The sequence below is a fragment of the Lithobates pipiens genome, unplaced genomic scaffold (genome assembly GCF_037356315.1).
Source record: "Lithobates pipiens isolate NorthernLeopardFrog02 unplaced genomic scaffold, aLitPip1_a1.2 Scaffold_18, whole genome shotgun sequence".
Lineage (NCBI taxonomy): Eukaryota > Metazoa > Chordata > Amphibia > Anura > Ranidae > Lithobates > Lithobates pipiens.
The window spans coordinates 631708803-631732912 of record NW_027507758.1 but is presented as its reverse complement, the minus strand read 5'-3'; the positions used below and the strand labels follow the sequence as shown (position 1 = coordinate 631732912).

At 46.1% G+C, this 24110-nt stretch overlaps 1 protein-coding gene across 2 annotated transcripts in view; it reads left to right on the top strand.

Annotated features, from left to right (window-relative positions):
• Positions 1-546: 546 nt before the first annotated feature.
• The window catches only part of LOC143989551 (uncharacterized), a 54298-nt gene continuing 30734 nt past the window's right edge, over positions 547-24110 (top strand). The window contains exons 1-8 of one of the 2 annotated variants that reach the window (XM_077489728.1): positions 547-607; positions 1316-1425; positions 1554-1670; positions 1759-1882; positions 1999-2096; positions 3464-3670; positions 3790-3931; positions 5125-6137. In XM_077489728.1, coding sequence (XP_077345854.1) covers positions 1330-1425; positions 1554-1670; positions 1759-1882; positions 1999-2096; positions 3464-3670; positions 3790-3931; positions 5125-6137 — 1797 coding nt within the window. In that variant the 5' untranslated portion in view covers positions 547-607; positions 1316-1329. The remainder of the gene's footprint in view (positions 608-1315; positions 1426-1553; positions 1671-1758; positions 1883-1998; positions 2097-3463; positions 3671-3789; positions 3932-5124; positions 6138-24110) is intronic. The other variant, XM_077489727.1, reaches the window with a different exon arrangement.

The following is a 24110-nucleotide window of genomic DNA, read 5'->3' as shown; positions in this document are numbered from 1 at the left end:
CTTCATACACACTCAGGGCTCCGCCTCTTCACACACACTCAGAGCTCCGCCTCTTCACACACGCTCAGAGCTCCGCCTCTTCATACACGCTCAGAGCTCCGCCTCTTCATACACGCTCAGAGCTTCGCCTAGAGTTGCCATCTCATCCCTTTAAACCCGAACACATATTAGTTACACAGATTCTGTGGCTGAATAAGGTGGTAATTAAATTCACTTGTTGCCTTATCTGCATTTAATTAGCTTCAGAACCTATGTAATTCATATGTGTTCAGGTTTAAAGGGATGAGGTGGCAACACTAGCTCCGCCTCTTCATACACGCTCAGAGCTCCGCCTCTTCATACACGCTCAGAGCTCCGCCTCTTCATACACGCTCAGAGCTCCGCCTCTTCATACACGCTCAGAGCTCCACCGCACAAGGCTGTGTTCACACTACGAAATGTTTCTCGGGGCTGCATTTCCTCTGATCTCCACAAGGTGGTGATCTCACTTCTACCCAGACAGGAAATCTCTATGGAATACAGACAGGAAGTGATGTCAGATACAGACAGGAAATCCCATTTTGAAGGACGTAGAGAGAAGACACTGCTGGAACTGGTGGCAGAGGAGGTAATATGTAGATTAACCCCTTCAGGGGGATCAGTTGATGATGAATATATCTTCCTTTCAAATCTGGCCATACATGGATCAGTTTTATCGTTCATCCAGCGGGATGAGAGGAAAAAACGGAAGTGATTCCCCCATCCACACATAGATGGGGGATGGGGGAATCCTCTCCGCTGCACTATTGTATTCTGACAATGGGGGGCGCTCCTCCGCTCTCAGAATACACAGATCAGTGATGAAGCTATTGGCTGCAGCTGCTGATGGAGTGACTTTTATCGGGCAGTGACCACACATGGATGGAAATGTGACCGATCCCTGCTGAACCCGCTGAATTTCCATGTCTCTATGGTCTCCATAAGTGAATTCCTCCCCTCCCCCTCATCTCCTTCATTATGTAAGTCATGCTGAGATCATCTCCCATCTCTTGGATGCGCTCGTCTGTTGCTTGTCCTGACCTGTATCCTGATTCCTGGATCTCCTCCTCATCTTACACCCAACAGAATGGAATATGTGATCCAGGGGGCCAAATTTTACAAGAGTCCTGGACTGCAAGAATCACAGCAAACACTAAACTGTCCAGATTAAATGTTCTCACTGAGGACCATAGTGCTTAAATCCATACTGACCTTTATACTACTTCCTGATATCCTCATCCAATTATTGTACAACCAATCCAGATGATTCTTTGATATCAGTGTTATCTGTCTACAGGGAAACCTTCGTAGATGATGTCGCAAAGGAGGATGGAGGAGGACCGGAGTCACATGACTGAGAAGATACTAAACCTCACCCTGGAGATCATCTACCTGCTGACTGGAGAGGTGAGGAGGATTCTGGGAGGTCACATGACATCACTCTTATCTCTATTAATAAAACACAGACCTGACCGGAGAGGTGAGGAGGATTCTGGGATTCTAACATGATGTTCCTATTTGTTTCTCTTGTGAAGTCAGGTGATCATATGACCATCACAGTGCCTCCATGTGACTCCCTAAAACCTGAGAGACACAACCTGCAGAAGATTCTAGAAGTCACCAAGAAGATGATGGAGCTGCTGACAGGAGAGGTGAGGAGGATTCTGGGAATTCTGGGACATTATCCAGTAACAGACAAGGGATGTGTCTGGATGGTGACTGTATCATTGTGTGTGTCAGGTTCCTATAAGGTGTCAGGATGTCACTGTCTATTTCTCCATGGAGGAGTGGGAGTATTTAGAAGGACACAAGGATCTCTACAAGGACGTCATGATGGACAATCAGCCGCCCCTCACATCACGGGGTAAGAGGAGACTTTATTGTAAAGGAGAGAGCAGTACGGAGGCTCCACCTAGATCCCCCATCATCTGATAAACACATAGAAACAATGTATTCAGTCAGTGTGTGTGTTTCCTACAGATGGATCCAGTAATGGGAACCCACCAGAGAGATGTCCCCGTCCTCTGTATTCCCGGGATTCCACACAGGAAGGTCACACCATCCCCCACCATCATCAGGTAGATGAGAAACAATTATTGGTAGTTCTGATTAGAGGTCGACCGATATGGGTTTTTCTCTGGCCGATGCCGATATTTAGAAATCATGGCGGCCGATAGCCGATATATGATGCCGATTTTTTTGGGCCGATATGTTAGGCCGATTTTATTTTATTTTATTTATTTATTTTTAATCCCCCTTGATCTAACACACCTTTCCCACTGGGGCGTTTTTTAAGGCGCTTTTGGGCTAAAAATAGCGCCTGTAAAGTGCCTGTAAAATGTCTCCCCTGCAGTCTGTGTGAAAGACAGAGTGCTTTCACACTGAGGCGATGCGCTGGCAGGATCTTAAAAAAAAGTCCTGCAAGCAGCACGTTTGGAGTGGTGTATACCGCTCCTCCACCACTCCTGCCCATTGATATGAATGGGCACCACTGCCGAAGCGCATGCAATGCGATTTGGCAGCGGTGCTTCATGGGCGCATTTAACCTCTTTCTTGGCCGCTAGCTGGGTTATATGTGCCCCACTAGCAGCCAAATAGCACCGCTAAAATGATGGTAAAGAGCCGCTAAAACTTGCGTTTTACCATCAACGCCTGCCTGCTCCAGTGTGAAAGCGGCCTTCATACGTGATACAGAAAATTTCTTACACTTAAACAAAACAAACCTCCAATCAGTTTACTTGTATGTATGATTTAGATAAAAAAAAAATATATATATATATATATATATATATATATATATATATATTAAATAAAAACAGGTAGTCAAAACTTTTGGACAAAAAAAAAAAAATGAGCTAACTTTACTGTTTTTATTTTATTTTTATTTTTTTAAATGGTGTATTTTTTTCCCAAAAAATGCATTTGAAAGACCTCTGTGCAAATGCCGTGTGACATAAAATATTGCAACAACCGCTATTTTATTCCCTAGGATCTCTGCTAAAAAATATATATATAATTTTTGGGGGGTCTAAGTGATTTTCTGGCAGAAAATACAGGATTTTTACTTGTAAGCAACAAGTGTCAGAAAAGATTTAGTCTTTAAATGGTTAAACTGAGAACTTCTACACACTGAGATGACTTCATTCATTCAGAAGTGTAAACATTGTATCTTTCTGTTCTTTTCTTGGCAGTCTGCCCAGAGAGGAGGAAAGGGTTGCTATGACGACTCAGTCAACTTAGACCATTCTATACAGAAGTCATTTCAAAGTCCCGCTCGCTGTAGTTCTAAATCGGCTTTTTATCAGCACAAATCGGCCGATGCCGATTATTTAAAAAACGGCAAATATCGGCCGATATATCGGCCGGCCGATATATCGGTCGACCTCTAGTTCTGATTTATACACAGCATGTTTCTTACAATTACATTTTTTATTATATCTTTCAGAATATAAACCTCGGGGATGATAAAATTGTTTTGAAAGAAGAGTATAAAGAGGAGGATGAGGAGTATGGAGTGATGGAGGAGTTATCAGAAGGACACAAGGATATGATGGAGCCACCTAATACCAGGAACCCACCAGAGAGATGTCCCCGTCCTCTGTATTCCCGGGATTCCACACAGGAAGATCACACCATCCCTCACTGTTACAAGGTTGGTTGGACAGAAGTTTTAAAACACACTTAGAGACAACAAGAGGATTTTATATGTGATGTCACAATATTAAAGTTTATACCTTACAGATGATATTCTCTCTCATTCTCTTAATTTAGAGTGGAGATCCAATCGATATAGAATTTGAGTTTAAAGAAGAAGGAGAAGAGAGGTGTGTGAGGGATGATCAGCAGTCTATGGAGGAGGATGGAATAACGGGGACATTTATAGAGGAGGACACTCCTACAGAGATCAGCACAGGTGGGTCATTAACACTAAATACATTCCTCCACCCATACTGCTCACTGATTGGTCCAGAGTAGGACGGGGACCGGGTGATATTAGCCTGTAATATACTGGTCACTTTCCTGAGCTGTGTTCCCCGTCCTGTATTCCTGTATTTCTCTCGGATAATCTTCCTTCTCTGTGCTGCAGACACAATTTATGTATCTAGACTGAATTTATGGAGATTCTGGGGTTCAGCTGGCAGCAAAATGTTCATTTTCACCATAGGCGTTACTAGATCTAGGCACCTGGGGTATGTGCTTTGGGTCTTCTGTCCCGTATCCGGGTATGGCAAGATGTCTGGCAGACAATTCTCCCAGGGTTACTTTCTCTGTTGTCTACTGGATGTGCTGGGTGGAGGGATATGTCTGTATAGTCTCAGACTCAAGTCACTGAGTGCAGTCTCAGGAGATGGGAGGCAGCGGTGTGGGACCTCTGCAACTTGTCTCATGTAAATGAATCTACCACTGATTACTGAATACCAATATTATGAGTCCTGCCCCTTACATTGTTTAATTTATATTGTACATTACATGCTCCTGACCCCTGTATTATATACTCTATGCTGTACATTACATACTCCTGACTTCTTTTGCACCCATTTCTACCAGCTGTACATTTTATATTGGATGATTTGATTGGAGCACAGACTTTTATGTTGATAACAATGTGATAACATCCTCCAACTTTGAAACCTTAAACAGAAAGTGATAATGAGGGAAGAGTCAATAACCCAATGATGGGGGTCTTCAGGATCAGTCCAGTCCTCATCTTGGTTGTTCTCCCCCCATCCTCACTCTCTGACCTCTGGTGGGGCTCAGCCCCGCTGTTATTCATGACTAAATCATGGACTAAATAAGGAAGTGCAGGACTTCTTGTGTTGGGAAGATGGCAATGAGTGATAGAGGGGGAGGGGACACTCATCCTATAATCCCCTCATCACTGTCACTCCTATAAAAGACAGTTCTCGTTGTTTCCTCACTCTCTGACTAAGGTCCATGAATAAAGAAATGATCTGGTAGGAGATCAGAGGACACATTTACTAGTTACCTTGAGGGTGGAATTGTAAGATCCTCAGAGACAAAGCTGCCTGATGTGGGCGGAGTCCTGGTTTAGGGGAACCAATCAGCTCATGTCTAGTAATAATCTTTGTATTTCTATTTTAGTAGATGGACGGGAGATGAGGAAAACCTCAGAGGATTGTCTCACTTTGTCTCCAGACTGTAAAGTAGAAGATGAGGACATCACACAGTATAGTCCAGGAGAAAACCCGACTACCTCAAATGTCCATCCGGCACCACACAGTGTAGATGGACCATCGTATTCCTCTTATCCTGAGGAACCTCAGACTGTGAGGGACGGGGCCGTCCTTCCAACAGAGAAGGGCTTTTCCTGTACTGAGTGTGGGAAGTGTTTCAGTTCTAAATACCTTCTTACTAGGCATAAAAGATCTCACATGGTGCAGAAGCCACATTCCTGTCATGTGTGCAGGAAATGCTTTATACAAAAATCAGACCTTGTCCTACATCAGAGATCTCACTCTGGTGAAAAGCCGCATTCCTGTCCTGAGTGTGGGAAATGTTTTTTAAACAAGTCCAGTTTTTACAGACATCGGAGATCTCACACGGGGGAGAAGCCACATTCCTGTCCTGAGTGCGGGAAATGTTTTTTTAGGAAGTCCAGTCTTTACAGACATCAGAGATCTCACACTGGGGAGAAGCCGTATTTGTGTCCTGAGTGCGGGAAATGTTTTTCAGTAAAGTTCAGTCTTTACACACATCAGAGATCTCACACAGGGGAGAAGCCATTTTCCTGTCCTGAGTGTGGGAAATCTTTTTCACGGAAGTTCAGTCTTTACACACATCAGAGATCTCACACAGGTGAGAAGCCGTATTCCTGTCCTGAATGCGGGAAATCTTTTTCAGACAAGTCCAATCTTTACACACATCAGAAATCTCACACGGGGGAGAAGCCACTTTCCTGTCCTGAGTGCGGGAAATCTTTTTCACTGAAGTCCAGTCTTTTCAAACATCTGAGATCTCACACGGGGGAGAAGCCGTATTCCTGTCCTGAGTGCGGGAAATGTTTTTCAGACAAGTCCCATTTGTGCACACATCAGAAATCTCACACGGGAGAGAAGCCATATTTCTGCCCTGATTGCGGGAAATGTTTTTCACAGAAGGCAAGTCTTTCCAAACATCAGAGATCTCACGCGGGGAGAAGCCATTTTCCTGTCCTGAGTGAGGGAATTGTTCCTCACTGAAGTCCTGTCTTCCTGTACATCAGAGATCCCACACAACACTTGAGGTGTATTAGCGCCTTGAGTGCGGGAAATGTCTTCTATATGAATGTTGCTGGACATCACAGCTCTCATGTGGGGAAGAAGCACACCCTGATATACACCTCAGATATACTCCATGGCTGATCTTCATCATGTAAAAAACAGTTCCCGGGTGTGCAATTTTTTGGGGAAAAAAAAACACTTGTACTAAATCAAGGTCCTAATCTCCTTGTCCCTTATGACAATCTCCTTGTCCCTCATCTACCAGAGAGCTCAGCAGCAGTGTGGGAGTTCATTGAAAACTACAAGCCGACATTGGCAAAGGACAGAACTCTGTGAATGAATGGCACGGCCGCGCTCTTTTCATAAAGTGACAGCCGCTACGGGGAACTTCTCCCCGCACTGCTGTCACACAGAGGGCTCAGATCGCTGAGACGCCGCAGGAACAGAAACATATAACATGTTCCCGAAGGTGAACGTTTCCTCTAATCTTTTCACTGCAAGAGATTTTTTTTGCCCACATGTGAACACTTTCGCCATCTTCCTGCCCAGGCCAATTTTCATCTTTCAGCACTCTCACACTTTGAATGACAATTGCGTGGTCATGCAACACTGTACCCAAATGACATTTTTATATTTTTTTCCATAGAGCTTTCTTTTGGTGGAATTTGATCCCCACTGGCATTTTTTTTTTTTGTGCTACAAATAAAAAAAGAAAATTAAAAAGAAAAAAATTTTTCTTTGTTTCTGTTATAAAATGTTGGAAATAAGTACGTTTTCTCCTTCACTGATGGGCACTGATGAGGTGGCACTAATATGCAGCACTGATGGGCACTGATGAGGAGGTACTGACAAGCATCCCTGATGGCCACTGTTTGGCATTCCTGATGGCCACTGTTTGGAATCCCTGGTGGGCACTGATTGGCATACCTGGTGGGCACTGATGGGCACTGATTGGCATCTCATGTTCACTGAATGGCATACCTGGTGGGCCCAGGTTGGCACTGATTGGCATACCTGGTGGGCACTGGTGATCATTGCTTATGGGACTGATGATGGAAATGCCAGCTGTGGCAAACTTATGAAAGATGGTAAGCTCCTGAGCTTTCACGCTCTACAAGCCGAACATCAGGGCTCACAAATTAACTTTTGGTGGTACAGACGGTTACACCATTTTTTTGAGACACAGAGCCGCTCAATTAGAGACTTTTCTTCCCTCATCCCGTTTGAGCGCCTCTTCATAAATGAAGACCCTACTCCCCACCTGGTGTAGGAATTGTACCGACTCCTTGGCTCAGCTACCCACCAGCCTAAACCCTCCTATATCCGGAGGTGGGAAAGAGACTTAGCCCCTGTACACATGGTCGGAGATTTCCACAACCAAATCCGTCGGATTTTGTCCGTCAGATTTAGTCTGACGGATTGTGTCCGAAACTGTTGCATACACACGGTCGGACTAAGTTGTCGAAAAATCCGATCTTTCAGAACGTGATGACGTAATTTCGTTATGATGGGACTAGATTCAGGCTAGTAGCCAATAGCTTTGATGTAGGAATTTGATCTGAGCGTGCGTGGCACTTGGTCCGATCAAAATTCTCTACACATGATCGGATTACGTCCGACCGGCCCAGTTGGTCGGGAAATATTTCCAACATGTTGGAAAATTGGGTCCGACAGAGATTCGGACGGAATCAGTCCGATGCATACCACACAGTCGGATTATCTGACGACAATGTCTGATAAGACGCATTCCAACGGATTCTCCGACCGTGTGTACGCGGCATAAGAATTCAAAAAGAAGTTCGCTGAGCAGGACAGAATCAGTCCGATGCATACCACACACAGTCGGATTATCTGACGACAATGTCTGATAAGACGCATTCCAACGGATTCTCCGACCATGTGTATGCGGCATAAGAATTCAAAAAGAAATTCGCTGAGCAGTTGTCGCTCAAGATGATTGGTGTGCGGATGGGCTAGGGCTATGATCTCCTCGACTATCTCTTTGAATCCCAGAAAGCTTTTCCGGCTTCCCTATCTCATAGGCCTATTCAAGCCTGGTGGTCAGGTTATTGGGTGTGCGAGGTGTATTTATTTTCATACATCAGGGGACACAGAGCCATAGTAGTTACTATGTGGGTTTATAGGCCACCAATAGGTGATGGACACTGGCACGCCCTAAGACCAGAAGTGCACTCCCTATATAATCCCTCCCATTACCGGGAGTACCTCAGTTTTTTCGACAGTGTCTAAGGTGTTGGTCACAAGTAAAGGTGTGCTATGCTGAGCTCCACTGGAGGCAATCCTTGTTGGGGCTAGCCATGCTGACCGGATCCATTCAGAGTGTCCTTTAATTGGCCTAAAGTATGGTACCCGGGCCTCGTGTCCAAAGAAACAAGGTTTTGCTTGTGAATGCTTCTCTTTTTAGAAAGCTGGACCCTGGGATCCAGTACTTTTTGGTAGTAAGGCCATAAAGTTTTCACTGACAGGGTGCTGTTGCAGGTCCAGGATTGTGGGTAACCTCTAGGTTCCCCTGTTCATGAAGGTTTCGGAGCCCACCATGAAGGGTGAAGATTGGGTTTATCTCAGATAACCCTGCGGCAGGAAGGTAAGTGGAGATTTTCTTATGAATTTCTCCTTTAAAGTTTATAATGTTGTCATGCCTATGTGTCACCACTGGGGGCTGTATTGAGTACTCACGGCCTGATGCTGGAAACACCGCTTTGTCAGAAGCCATCATTTCCTCCTGCTCCTCCAGCCAGAGCATTATTTTTTATAAAAAAAAACAACAAATTGCGGTGGTTTTTATCCCCCGTCACCATATCAGCTGTTTGAAGGCGCCTGAAGTCCGCCACTCGTGTGGCAAAACACTTTCTTTTGAAAGCTGGGGGGGGGGGGGGGGCTAATGGCGTCAGACGCCGGGCCGCACATGGAGGAAGTTTTTAAAGCACTGTGTGTGTAGCTGCTGCTGGCTGTGGAGGGAGACATGAGCAGGAGGTGGCTTACTTCAGGTTTGGTGACACAGGCATGTCCCTTTGACACATTATTACTTTACCAGTCTAGGTATTAATAGCAGCTTATAGTGCTGGACTATAACCTAGCAGTGTACATTCTTTTTGATAGTGTCTCTGCTTCTGTGCTTCAGGCTATGTGTCCCTTAGAGGGACCAGGAACTCCTCTAAGCGTTCTAAATGGTCAATGGTTTCACAACAAACTAAATCCATTTCCAAAAGAATGTCATCCTCCTCCGAGAGTGATGCGGCTGGTCAGATTGAGCAGTCAGGGGAGATTGTTGTTGCAGCTGCGCTGGACACTTCAGTCCCTGTATATATCACACAGGAGGTTTTCTCTTCTACCATTTGTAATTTGGAAAATAAGATTGATGCTATGATATCTCTCCATAGTGGGTCTAAATGTAGCAGATCACCATCTAGTGCTCAGGACCCTCTTATTGAGTTGCAAGGGGCAGGGAAGCAGGTAGAGCTTCCTTGAGATTTGGAAGATACTAATATATCCTCTTCTGAGGAGCCTAATATAGAGGGAGTAGCATCACAAGACAGGTTGCTTGTGTACTCTCTTACTAAATTGGTTCGTTCAACCTTTTTGCTGCCTGCAGCGCAGGCTCTTGATGAACCCACCTCTGGTTTTGGAACATTAAAACCTCCCCTATCTGGGGATGCTTTTACTATTCATTCAAAAAAGCTTATTTATTCTGAATGGGAACATCCGGATAAACAATATTATCCTCCCAAGAAATTCTCCACACTTTATCCTATGGAGGAGGATTTCACTGAGGCAATTGATGCTGCAATTGCCTCAGTGAACAAGAGTCTCACGTGTCCGGTGGATAATGCGCTAAGGTTAAAGGATCCAACAGATAAAAAGTTGGAACTTCTTTCCAAAAGCAATATGTCTTTAGCAAGTTCAGTAGCGCAGCCGGTTCTTGCAGCAATTGGTGTATCTCAGTCCATTAAGGAGCAGTTTGTGGCGATACATAAGATTCTGCCTGATCAGCAGGCCCAGCAATGAGCTGGTGTATCAGACGCTCTATGTTTTTACAGTAGATGCTATGAAAGATTCTATCATTCAAGCCTCATGGCTTATGCTTGGACTAGTGCATTCTCACAGAGTTCTATGGCTGAAAAATTGGTCAGCTGAAGCACCGTGTAAAAAACTTTTGGCCAGTTTCCCCTTTCATGGTGAACGGCTATTTGGACACGATCTAGATAAATACATCCAAAGGATCTCTAATGGGAAAAGCTCTCTTTTACCAGTAAAGAAGTTTAAACATTTCTCCTTTAAGCCTGCTTTCTCACCTGTGCCAGGGGCATCAGCCTCTAGGCAGTCTCGACGGCCTCAACCGTCAGGTTCAAGGGGAAGACCCCAAGGGCAGCACTAGGGTCAAAAGAGATCTTGGGGCAGAAAGCCCACAAAGCAAAATGCTAAAGCCTCCTTATGAAGGGGCACCCCCGCTCGCTCGGGTGGGGAGAAGGCTCCTGCAATTTTCAAAGATCTGGCAGGAACAATGTCAAGACAGATGGATGGCTTCTTCAGTTTCTCTAGGTTACAGAATTTCCAACTCCTCGTTTTCTAAGATCAAATGTTCCCAGGGATCAAGAGAAAAAGAAGTCTCTCTTTCTAGCTCTGGATCATCTATTATTCCAGCTGGTGATATCAGAGGTTCCTTTAGAGGAACAGGGCACAGGTTTTTATTCAAACCTTTTCACAGTTCCAAAACCAAACAGAGAGGTTAGACTCATTCTAGATCTCAAAGATCTGAATCGGCACTTAAATATCCGATCCTTTCTCATGGAGACAATCCGATCGTTTGTTTCCATCCTACAAGGAGGGGATTTTTTGGCTTCAAGCGATATCAAAGATGTCTATCTCCACATGCCAATATTTCCCCCTCACCAGAAATTTCTACGCTTCGAAACAGAAAATCATAATTTTCAGTTTGTGGCGTGCGCAGTATCAGGTAGGGCATGCCAGTGCTCAAGATGGGAATCCAAGACAGTATGCCTGCGTGCGCCTTTGCGCGCAATAGCGCGCACCCTGTGACTGCTTTTGGCACCCAACAAGCTATTTGAACCCTGCCAGTGCACAGACGCAGGGCTGTCTGCTCTACAGCATTCCTGTGTGTTCCTGTTGCCTGTATCTGAGATGTGTTCCTGTTACCTGACCCGGCTTGCCTCTGACGATTCCTGCTATCTGTCGGCACCCAACCCGGCTTGTTTGACCACCGCATCTGCCTGCTCCTTCTGCTACCTCGCTGCCAGCCCATCGCCTTCTCCTGACGTGTCCACCAGTGTATGACCCGGCTCGCTAGTACCTACCCTCTCTTCTGCCTGGAGAATCCTGCTGTACTGCCATTCATCCTGCAGCTGCTTCTGATTCCACGATCTGGGATCCATCAGGCACTCGTGCGACTCTGCACTCCTGCGCCTCCTGTTTGCTCTACCAGGGGGCCTCGAGTCAGAGGTGTAAGAGAGGCCACCCACTGCATATCAGGCTCTACCGTTAGGTACTTGACAAAATGGCTGTGGATCATGTCGTCCTTAGGGACCCAGAGGACTCCGGACCAAATGTCTCAGCAAACCTACGCTGCATGGCCTCCCTGATTATGCAAAGCCTGCGAAAGGAACCTTGGATTCATGGTATCAAGGAGAGGGATCAGTACTGGCTAGCAACCCTTCTTGATGCACGTTACAAGGGTAAGGTGGCGGAACTTATCCAGCCGTCTTCGGGAGGCCTTGCAGAAAGGGTTATGCAATGCGTTTCCAGAGCCTGGGAGGTTACAATTTCCTGATACTCCTGGATAACGAGTTGCTGAGACTTCGCTCAGTCACAGAAGGAGCGGTGGAGAAGGTGGCCGTCTGACAGATGCGTTCAAACAATTTTTTATTCTGCAGCCCCAAGGTCTGATCAGTTCCAGCAACCATCGCCAGCATCTGTTGTACATGGTGCAGGAATACCTAGGGGCAAGATCAGACTTGGAGACCTTTACAACTGAACATCCACTAGGTTACTGGGTCTTGAGGATGGATCACTGGCCAGAGCTTACACAGTATGCAATTGAGCTACTGGCCTGTCCTGCATCCAGTGTTCCTTCGGAACGCACATTCAGTGCTTCTGGAGGCTTTGTAACCAATCACAGAGTGTGCCTGTCCACCGGCTCGTTTGATCAGCTCACCTTCATAAAAATAAATCAGTCTTGGATCATCAGCTACCAAGCACCTGATGCTGATGTAACCGATTATTTTTTTATGAATGTGAGATCCCTTTGACTGCCTATGCTGATGCTGAGTGACTATCCTGCAATGCTAAGTGACTATCATATTCCTCCTCAACGTTGATAGCTTCTAAGAACATTTTTGGTTCTGGGCACCACCACCAGTGGCTAAGGCCCAATTTTTCTGCCCCTGTTTAACAGGGGCGTGTAATTACAATTTTTGCTGTAATATTTTGCAGCAGGGCTCATTCCTGCGCTCAACAAGAGTATCTGTGAGGGGTTGCAGTGTTGTGGCACCACCACTAGGGATGACCGAACTGTTCGCCTGGCGGTCGTTTCACGGCAAATTTTGCGTGTTTGCGATTCGCCCGATTGGCGGACTATTGCCGCTGTTCGCCCGGCGGACATATGTGTTTACAGTGTGAAAGAACTTTGACCCATGATGACACATCCATCATGGGGTACAGGACAGCCAATTGAGACATTTCAGCACATGGACAATTGGACATTCCCCCTACCTTATAAATAGACCTGATCTGGCTGCCATTTTACATTCTGTCTTATTTCAGTGTAGGGACAGTACTCTGTGTGGAGCTGGGAGAGACTGTAGTGACACAAATCGCTAGCTATTAGGTCCACAAAAGTCCTTTTAAGGACTGGTATGGTATAGGTGTAGTACAGTATATAGGGTTGAGTGCACTGCTGTGCTGGTGATTGCAGCAGCCTGTCTTTTGCCAGTGCAGGGAGGGACAGGAGGCTGTGTGCAGCAGGGACAGTCAATGTAATCACTAGCTATTACTATTAGGTCCACAAAGGTCCTTTTAAGGACTGGTATAGGTGTACAGTATATAGGGTTCAGTGCACTGCTGTGTTGGTGATTGCAGCAGCCTGTCTTTTGTCAGTGCAGGGAGGGACAGGATGCTGTGTGCAGCAGGGACAGTCAGTTTAATCACTAGCTAGCTATTACTATTAGGTCCACAAAGGTCCATTTAAGGACTGGTATAGGTGTACAGTATATAGGGTTGTACACGTTGTGGTAGTACGGAATCTCCAATCCTGGGACCGGGTTTTGGGACCAGCCAGCAGTCTGGCTGGATGATTGCACAGGTGGGTCTTGGGCTTAAAACAAAGCCAACACCATGGTTCTGGGCTCCACCCTCCCGAGGAGTCCAGGCGTGTAAGGGAGAAGAAGTGTGCATGTCTGCACAGGTCGGTCTGTCAGAGTAGACAGAGGGTCCAAGCTTGTGGGCTGAAAGAGAAGCTGTTAAAGAGTGCTGAGGTACTGGGTGTACAGGAACTCTGTTAAAGAGCCAAGAGGGCTGCAGCAGAAGTCTGAGCAGCAGTGCTGCTAAAGAAAGCCAGGTGGCTTGGTATTTTTGGTTCTACATACATTACTGCTGTGGAAAGCTGAAACCCCTGTGTGGGCAACTATTTTGTTATCTGACTTTTCTTTCTTTAATAAAAGTGGGCCTACGAGCCCTTAAACGACATCTGGTGTGGATCCAGCTCACTGGTAAGCTCTACCTTGAAGCTAAAATAACCCCCAAATATTACAAGTGGTGTTCGAATGCGGGCACAAGACGGTGGAATCCGGGTCCTTGCTCTACAGTAAGTTCAAGTCAGGAACTATTGGCTGTGTGTGGAAGTGCAGCCAGGCAAAAGGCATTGTGTGTTGCAGGTGGTGTACCTGTGAATGAAAAGTCAAAATTTTTTTTTTTTTTTCTCTTGCTATGAACTGTGTTTGTGTGCATGAGACAGCACAATCAGTGTGTGCAATGTGCAGGTGAGGAAAGCTTGCATTAAGAGAAAAGCAACTTGCTTTAAAAGAGACCCTTTCATTTTCCTGGACTGTTTAAAGTTGTTCTGGAGTCTCTAAGTATGGGGCGGTCAAAGCTCTTAAAAGAAGCCAGGTTTGCTGAAATGAGAGACAGAGCTCTGTGGTTGGAGGGGTTGTTACCGCCTGAACGAGCCCCATACATACCTGATCAGAGTTTATCAAGGAGAAAAATGGCTGGGGTTGTCCCTAGCAACACTGGTGCAATGAGTGCACAGGTGACTGCTGTTATGGAGAGTCCACCAGCATTTGAATCTGCAGTGGATTGGTGCAAGCGGCATTTAGCAGCCCTGGACCAAGCTACAGAGGAAAGGAAGCCAACCCTCAGTGCAAGGGAAAAGCCGCTGGATGTCCATAACTGGAAGAGGGCTGTTGTTGCCCCTGGCAAAGCTGCTGCAGTTAAAACAACAGCTATTGTGAAAGATGTGAATGTGTCACAGCATGAGATGGGATCCAGCAGAGAGAAGCCCATGCGATATGCAAGGAGAGAGGCTGATCAAAGGCTGAGGATGAGAGTGGTTGCCCATAGCAACGCAAAGGAAGCCAGTCGGGCTGTCTCTGTACCATGGGCTATGTCTAATAAGGATCGTGGAAAGTGGCTTAAGGAGGAGCCAGTTTATTATGTTGGAGAGAGCCAGCAAAGTTCTGCTGGGAGAGTGCGGTCTCCCATGGCAACCGGAGTGAAATTTATGCCTGAAAGGAGCTGCAGTAGAGGTTTGGTTCAGCGTCCCCACAAAGAGGCCTGTGCATTCCGGCCAGCTGGGAATCACCAGGAGAGAATCGCTTTGGGAAAAAGTCGTCCAGTAACATGCCTGGAATGTGGCCAGCTGGGGCATGGCATGTTTTCTTGCCCTAGGTTGTGGAATACGGCTGGAGATAATGTTGCTGAGAAGGTTTTGTCTGTAGGCCCAGATTCCGGTGAAAATATGTTTGCAGTCACCCCTAGCAACAAGAAGTTTCCTGTTGTGCCTGCAGGGGGTGCTAAACGGTGGGAGATGCCTGCTGTAGTTTCATCCCATGGCCACCAGGAGGAGTTGGCCAGTAAAAGTGCAGCAGAGGACTGGTGCATAAGACGACGTACTCAAATGAAGATGGTGACACCAACTACTGCGGTGGGTAAGACTGTCTTTAATGAAGTGATGGCTGGAACTGCTGATTTTGTGTGTAAAAGGACTGGTTACGAGACTGTCCATGACGATGTGAGAGTGACCCCAGTTAGTGGGGCCACTGAATGTGCACCTGAGAACTACTTTTCCCTATATAGTGGGAATGCAAGGGTTAAAATCCAAATAGAACCTGTTTTGATGACTAAAAGTGTTGTGTTTAATGACTGTCAGGCTCAAGTTGACCATGGGTTAGGACAGCCTACAAATGCTAAAAATGCTATAAGTGTTACTGTTAATGAAAAGTTTAATGCTGTTGGGAAAACTTTTGTTCTGAAAGAACCTGGGGTTATCAAAAATGGGCCGTTGCCTGTAGCAACTGGCGGTAAGACAGCACAGTTGTCCACAGGAATCTCCAGGGAACTTCATGTGTTGGAGTCAGAGGTTGCCCTGGACAACTGCGATGTCACTCTGGTGGGACAGAATGGAACTGTACTGTGTAATAGTAATGTGTTAGTGCAAGCTGCTAGTACTAAAAATGTGCAGGTATATGGTGTATTGCAACCTGTGCTACCACAGTCTGACATGATTTACAATGACTGGTGTAATGAGTCTGCAGCTGAGCCAGTCTGTTCTTATGTGTCTCCTTGGGCAGATGGATCCGTGCTGAGGAATACCGCAGAAGGGAGCGCACATACAACAGATTGGGATAGTTGGAGCAAAAATCTTATCTCCCTGATAGATAGGGCTTTTATGCACAAAGATAAGGTGGACACGGTTTCTGCTGGGCCAGCAGGAGGGGCTGCAGAACAGCCTGTACCTGAGGGCGCGGTGGCTGCTGCCGGGGGTAACCCTGGTGAGCAGGATGAACCAAATAAGGGCATAGCAGAGACATTGTCCGTGACCCACAAAACTGAGGTTGGCATGGAGTGTCAACGTGACGTCACTGGTAATGTCCTGGAGCAGTTCACTGATGCTGAGCCTGAGAAGTTGGGTATGAGTCCAGCAATTGGCAGCGCTCTGGTGGAGCACCAGGCTGTGTTTACCTCCAGCTGCGAGGAGGTTCCGTTAACCGTCGCAACTTTTCAAGTCTCAGCAAGTGAGTCTCTCTGCATCCCCAGTGTCATGAAAGTCCCCAGGAAGGACTTAGGTCTGGAGTCAAGGGCCTGGTTATTAACTGAAGCATTAAAAGAGATGCTTGAACTTTGGGATGTACAGCCAATCTATACTAGTGTGTCTCCTCCACAGTCTGATGGGCTGGTACTGCGCAGTACCACTAGGTGGAGCACTGTATGGCAGGCTGTACAGAGCAAAGTAAAACGGGACAGGAATGGTTTATTCCTAAATTTGCTAATTTTGTTAAAAGTTGCTGCTATGTATGCTGCTGGACTACGTGCAGAAGAAATATTTGAGACAGACTTTGGAGAAGTTGTAAATAAGCCTAAAATGTCTGTGGATTCACCTCCTAACAGCCAGATGGGAAGCATTTCTGCTGCTATGGTTCAGGGTGGTGCTGGTCAGTTATCGATTAAGGGCGCGTTTACTGCACCGGTAGAAAAACCACATGAGATGGAAGGGCCAAGTGTGAACCTGAAAGCAGCAGAGATCCTGACCAGTGCTCAAACAAAGGTGGTTAAAGAGACTGGGGTCCCCAGTCCAGTGGTTGGTTTAGGTGACAAACCTATTAAGGTCTCCAGGACAGGGGAATGGACAAGGAGTGTGATAAAAATTGTATGTGGATCAGACGAGAGCTTGCCTGTTCCGGTGGATAAAAATACAGATGGCATCAGAACGGGTCAAGTGGTAGGACAGCTGCCTGCAGAGTGGGTGAACCCAGGGGAGGTGGTGTCCTGTGAGGTTCCTGTGGGTGATGGCGGCCCTCCAGTATGTGTGCCCTCTGTGGACTCTACCCTAGCAAATGTTGGAAAAAAAGGCATTGGTGACATGTGCAACATTGAGAGGTCTAATGTTGGTTTGAATATGTCTGTCAATGATGAACCAAATAATGTGTTAATGGTACATGATAATGTGGTGTCCAAAGGTACAGGTAAACCTGGTAATCAATTAGTGACTGCTGAGTCAGGTACCAGAAATAAGAGGTGGGGTTCTGTTCTAAACACTATAGAAATAGGCCCCCTACAGTCTCAGAACAGTACTGCTGAGAGAGTTTTGGGGAAACCTGGGAACCTGAAGCGTGGAGGCAGAAGGGTTGGTAGGAAGACCAACGGGAACCCATTAAGATTTCAGGAGAGGAAGTGCTTATGGAAATGCACTCGGAAGAAAAGTTGGGAAGGTCGCATCAAAGCGCATAGCAGAGTGACAGTAAGGCTTAGAGGGAGACACCAAAGGAGGCATTGGGTGGAGTTCCCCGTTAGGAGAAGCGAGGTTGGACAGGAGGGTACTTCTGTAAATGGTATCTGGCACAGATACAGAGGTGCCAAAAGTAACTTGGGTGTTCCGCCCTCTGGGTCGAAACAAAGGGGGGGGATATGTGGTAGTACGGAATCTCCAATCCTGGGACCGGGTTTTGGGACCAGCCAGCAGTCTGGCTGGATGATTGCACAGGTGGGTCTTGGGCTTAAAACAAAGCCAACACCATGGTTCTGGGCTCCACCCTCCCCGAGGAGTCCAGGCGTGTAAGGGAGAAGAAGTGTGCATGTCTGCACAGGTAGGTCTGTCAGAGTAGACAGAGGGTCCAAGCTTGTGGGCTGAAAGAGAAGCTGTTAAAGAGTGCTGAGGTACTGGGTGTACAGGAACTCTGTTAAAGAGCCAAGAGGGCTGCAGCAGAAGTCTGAGCAGCAGTGCTGCTAAAGAAAGCCAGGTGGCTTGGTATTTTTGGTTCTACATACATTACTGCTGTGGAAAGCTGAAACCCCTGTGTGGGCAACTATTTTGTTATCTGACTTTTCTTTCTTTAATAAAAGTGGGCCTACGAGCCCTTAAACGACATCTGGTGTGGATCCAGCTCACTGGTAAGCTCTACCTTGAAGCTAAAATAACCCCCAAATATTACAACGTATAATATACTTTCTTCCAAATATAGAAAGAATATTATACTTGACTGCTGCCCTATTCTGCAGCAGTCCTTTATCAGTGTAGGGACTGAGGTACAGTCTGCAAATCATTAGCTACTTGGTCCACAAAGGTCCTTGTAAGGACTGGTATAGGTGTACAATATATAGGGTTGTGGTGCACTCCTGCAGATTGCTGCCCTATTCTGCAGCAGTCCTTTATCAGTGTAGGGACTGAGGTACAGTCTGCAAATCACTAGCTACTTGGTCCACAAAGGTCCTTGTAAGGACTGGTATAGGTGTACTATTTGGAGGGTTGTGGTGCACTGCTGCAGATTGCTGCCCTATTCTGCAGCAGTCCTTTATCAGTGTAGGGACTGAGGTACAGTCTGCAAATCACTAGCTACTTGGTCCACAAAGGTCCTTTTAAGGACTGGTATAGGTGGTACTATTTGGAAGGTTGTGGTGCACTGCTGCAGATTGCTGCCCTATTCTGCAGCAGTCCTTTATCAGTGTAGGGACTGAGGTACAGTCTGCAAATCACTAGCTACTTGGTCCACAAAGGTCCTTGTAAGGACTGGTATAGGTGTACAATATATAGGGTTGTGGTGCACTCCTGCAGATTGCTGCCCTATTCTGCAGCAGTCCTTTATCAGTGTAGGGACTGAGGTACAGTCTGCAAATCACTAGCTACTTGGTCCACAAAGGTCCTTGTAAGGACTGGTATAGGTGTACTATTTGGAGGGTTGTGGTGCACTGCTGCAGATTGCTGCCCTATTCTGCAGCAGTCCTTTATCAGTGTAGGGACTGAGGTACAGTCTGCAAATCACTAGCTACTTGGTCCACAAAGGTCCTTGTAAGGACTGGTATAGGTGTACTATTTGGTGTGCAGTATATAGGTGTGTAATACACGTATAAAATACTTGCATATATAGAAAGCATAGTATAGTGCATTTCCACTGTGCAGCATTGTGACTGCTGAGCGGTTCTGCAGCAATACTACAGAGCACGACAAACACAATAAAAAAAAAGTATTATAACTCGTGTGATAGACCAGTGGCCCCCAAAAACAACAGATTGAAGCGGGGTGTTATATACCTTCTTCCACATACATACTGCACTTCTCTAGAGACTTTTGTCACAGGGTCATTTAAAAAATGACAGGCAGAGGAAGAGGCAGGCCCTTCCGCAGGGGTGGTAGGGGTAGGGCAGGAGCAACAGACTTGAGCCAAAGTGGCAAATGGCAGAAGGTGCGTGCGATTAGGTCAAAGGACGCACCAGACTTGGTTGAGTGGCTCACTCAGCCTTACTCTTCTGCACCCTCCTCATCCTCTCGATCTGCACCCTCTTCTTCACTCTCTGCTATGTGCACCCCCAAAGACACTACCACCAACACCACCACCACCATATACCTTCCGCTTGAGTCACAGGAATTATTTTCTGATCCATATCAAGACATTTCCGATGCGCAGCCACTCTTGGAATTGGATCAGGAAGAGGAGGTAGCAACAACCGCCGCGTCAGCCAAGCCGGTGTCAGTGTTCTATATCACGTTGCTGGTGTCAGTGCACTCTATCACGGTGCTGGTGTCAGTGCTCAATATCATGGTGCTGGTGTCAGTGCTCTATATCACGTTGCTGGTGTCAGTGCACTCTATCACGGTGCTGGTGTCAGTGCTCAATATCATGGTGCTGGTGTCAGTGCTCTATATCACGATGCTGGTGTCAGTGCTCTATATATCACGGTGCTGGTGTCAGTGCACTCTATCACGGTGCTGGTGTCAGTGCTCTATATCATGGTGCTGGTGTCAGTGCACTCTATCACGGTGCTGGTGTCAGTGCTCTATATCACGGTGCTGGTGATCATCTCCTGTACCCTTGTCATAGCCTACCCTGACCTTTCCTCTCCTCCATTGCCTTCATGCGCTCCTGAGTCCTGAATTGTCAAAATTTCACAAAAAAGAATGCTTGTAGTTGTCGATCCCAGATGCACTTCATACATGTGTTATGTCAGTGGCCATGTGGTGGGACTATGTGTGCACAGCTAGTAATTATTTTGTGGCTGGAAATATGACCTGTAGGTTTTTAAAGTTCGCCTGCCATTGAAGTCAATGGGGCCTGCCACGAACTTTGCGGTTCGCAAACCTTCGGCCGCGTTTGCGAAATGTCCCGTCGGAAGTTCGTCCATCTCTAACCACCACCACTGCATAAGGCCAAATTTTTCTGCCCCTGCTTAACAGGGGCGCGTAATTACAATTTTTGATCTGATATTTCACAGCAGGGCCTGTTCCTGCACTCAACAAAAGTATCTGTGAGGCAAAAAAAATAAAAATTGGCCATAATATATGTGTATGTGTATGTCAATGTTGTAAGTGCATCGGGACCCTACAGGTTAAAGGACCGCATAAAAAAAAAAAAAAAAGCTGCAGATGGACACCGGTGCCAAGAGGTTCGCATAGGTAGCGCTATACAAGTCATTCATTCATTCACAGTGTTGTACCACCACCGCCTAAGGCCCAATTCTTTTGCCCCTGTTTAACAGGGGCATGTAATTACAATTCTTGATATAATATTTCACAGCAGGGCCCATTCCCACACCCATCAAGAGTAACTGTGAGGGCTTACAGTGTTCTGGTACCACCAACACCTAAGGCCCAATTTTCCACAGAGTATATAGGGCAAGCCATATAGTATATACAGGCAGTCCTCTATTTAAAAAAAATCTGACTTACAAATGAGTCCCACTTAAAAATGGAGGGAGACAACAGGAAGTGAGAAGAAATCTACCTGTAGGAAGGGAAATTCTCTCCTGTAAGGGTTAATATGGGAAAAAGGTGTCTCCTCCACTGATTTATCACCAATCTTTGTGTCCCCTAAAAACCCCAAATTTTCTAAATCCAATTGTCATTGGCACAGAAAGTGAGGTGAAATCTTCTGAACAGGGGCACAGACAGCAAAACAAATGTTACAGGGGTGATAACCCTTCCCTATGTTTTCCAAAAAGCTTTAAAATAGATTTTTTTGGCTGGAGCTACACTTACAAAATGTACCTGTTCCAAATTACAAACAGATTCTACATAAGGACAAACATACAGTCCCTGTCTTGTTTGCAATGTCTTTATACTGCTGTTCAGAGTATATAGGGACTGGGGGCCCAACAACTTTTCTTTTTTTTATTTGGGTGCGGGGTTCCCCTTAATATCCATACAAGACCCAAAGGGCCTGATAATGGGCTGGGGGGTACCCATGCCATTTGTCTCACTGATTTTCATCCATATTGCCGGGACCTGACATTACTTAAAAAGCCTCAAGCAGTTTTAAATGACTTTTATTCCTTTAGAAATGTCATTCTGTGCAGCAACTATTCTAAACACAGGAAACACGTGCCACTTTACAGGCATACTATAGACACCCCCCAGGTATGATATTTAAAGGAATATTTCACTTTTATTTTTTCACTTTAAACATTATTAAAATTACTGCTAAATGTCCATTTTTAAAACTTTTTTGCATTGATACATGTCCCCAGGGGCAGGACCCGGATCCCCAAACCATTTTTAGGACAATAACTTGCATATTAGCCTTTAAAATTCGCACTTTTGATTTCTCACGTTCAAGTCCCATAGAATTTAATGGTGTTTGAATGTTCGTGCAAACTTTCGGTCTGTTCGCATGTTCTGGATGCGAACCGAATCGGGGAGTGTTCAGCTCATCCCTAGTGTAAGTCAAGCAAATTACTTTGTTATAGGTGTAGCGCCGGTACTCCTAACGAGTTCGCGCTATGTATTTAAATTTAGTTTTTGCTCAAAACTTTAGTAAGTTTTGTGGTTAATTGTGCTAAATTGTACTTTGGCATCAGTTTGGCTGGGCTGTATAGAAGTTCTGCCTGGTCATAGGTGGGGTTGGACACCTGTGAGAGGCCTTAGAACGCAGTCTGGTTGGAGGCATTGGGTACCAATCCTCCTCTCGGAACCAATCAGTGGGAGCGTTAGTCTCACTGCGTAATCCGGGAGAGGGTACTTAAGGTGCCGAAGTCACGTGGTTCTGGGTTCCGGTCCAGAAGTTGTTGCTGACTCCGTGGTCCTGGTCCTCCTGACCAGCCCTCAGGAGTCCTCATGGCCTGGGGTGTGGATCCATTCGTTTCCGAGCCTCAGGACTGGCTAGTTCGAGGCGCAGTAACTGGAAGGAGGGTTCTAAGGTGTTCTGGTGCCGTCTCGGGTTTGGAGAGGCCCAGCAACTCTACACGCAACCAGGGGAGGACTCTCCAGTAAGAGAGCCACGCGCAAGGCTGGCTGCTCAGTAAGAGCCTGGAAGCTAAGCTGCCATGGACATTGATTGAATCCACAATTCTTACAGTATCGCCGGACCGGCTGAAAGATTATGGTACAGTAAGAAAAGTTCCGACGTCTATTCTTCCGGTTATAACTACGTTTCCAGCCAAGTCTGTGTGAGAGACTTTGAAAAGCTAGAATTACCTGTTGGCTGCTAAGCCCAAACTTAAGGATTTATCCAACAGTTAAAGAGTGCAGTTGCGAGAGGCTATTCCCTGGATTGTGTACAGAGAGAGAGACTTTATTTGAAGTCAGCAGTTCCGAGCACCTGAGCTAAACTTTACCCTGATACCCTCTATTCCCAACTTAGAGACAGAGTTTGTTCAACTGTTTTATGCAAAATAAAAATCCTAACAAGGAATTCAAGTGTTGGTCTCTACAGTTACTGGGTCATCAACCCTGGGAACCCCTAGACAAGGGCAACGAGTTACGAGCTGGAGGAGGTAATCGGTAATCCCAGAAAAATTCAGCAGCTCCTTCGGGGTTAGTGCTACATTTATATTGTCAGTGTTTCCGTATCATGTTTATACTGTTCAAATATTCACTGTGTTCATTTTTAATAGCAGTTCTATAATTTCTCAGGTTGCCAGTAAAAAATGTGCTCCGCCATTAAATTTTCCATGTTTTGTCAGTAAAAAATGCTGCAGAAGGTTGGCAACCCTAACGAGACATTTCTCGGGGGTGCAGTTCCTCTAAGCTCCACAAGATGGTGATCTCACCTCTACCCAGACAGGAAGTCTCTATGGAAGACAGGAAATGATGTCAGATACAGACAAGACAAGACATTCCATTTGGAAGGACGTAGAGAGAAGACGCTGCTGGATTTGGCGGCAGAGGAGGTAATATGTAGATTAACCCCTTCAGGGGGATCAGTTGATGATTAATATATTTTTCTTCCAGATCTGGCCATACATGGTTCTGTTTTATCGTTCATCCAGCGGGGTGCGTGAAAAAAACTGAAGCGATTTCCCCATCCACACATTGGAGGGGGATGGGGGAATCCTCCCCGCTGCACTATTGTATTCTGACAATGGGGGGCGCTCCTCCGCTCTCAGAATACACAGATCAGTGATGAAGCTATTGGCTGCAGCCGCTGATGGAGTGACTTTTATCCGGCAGTGACCACACATGGATGGAAATGTGACCGATCCCTGCTGAACCCGCTGAATTTCCATGTCTCTATGGTCACCATAAGTGACTTCCTCCCCTCCCCCTCATCTCCTTCATTATGTAAGTCATGCTGAGATCATCTCCCATTGGCTGAGCAATATTCTCATTTGTCTCTGAGCTCCTTCTTGCTTTTCCTCGTCCTGCCTGTTGTTTCCTTGGATTGATTTTCTGTGTAGTGACCCCGGCTTCATCTC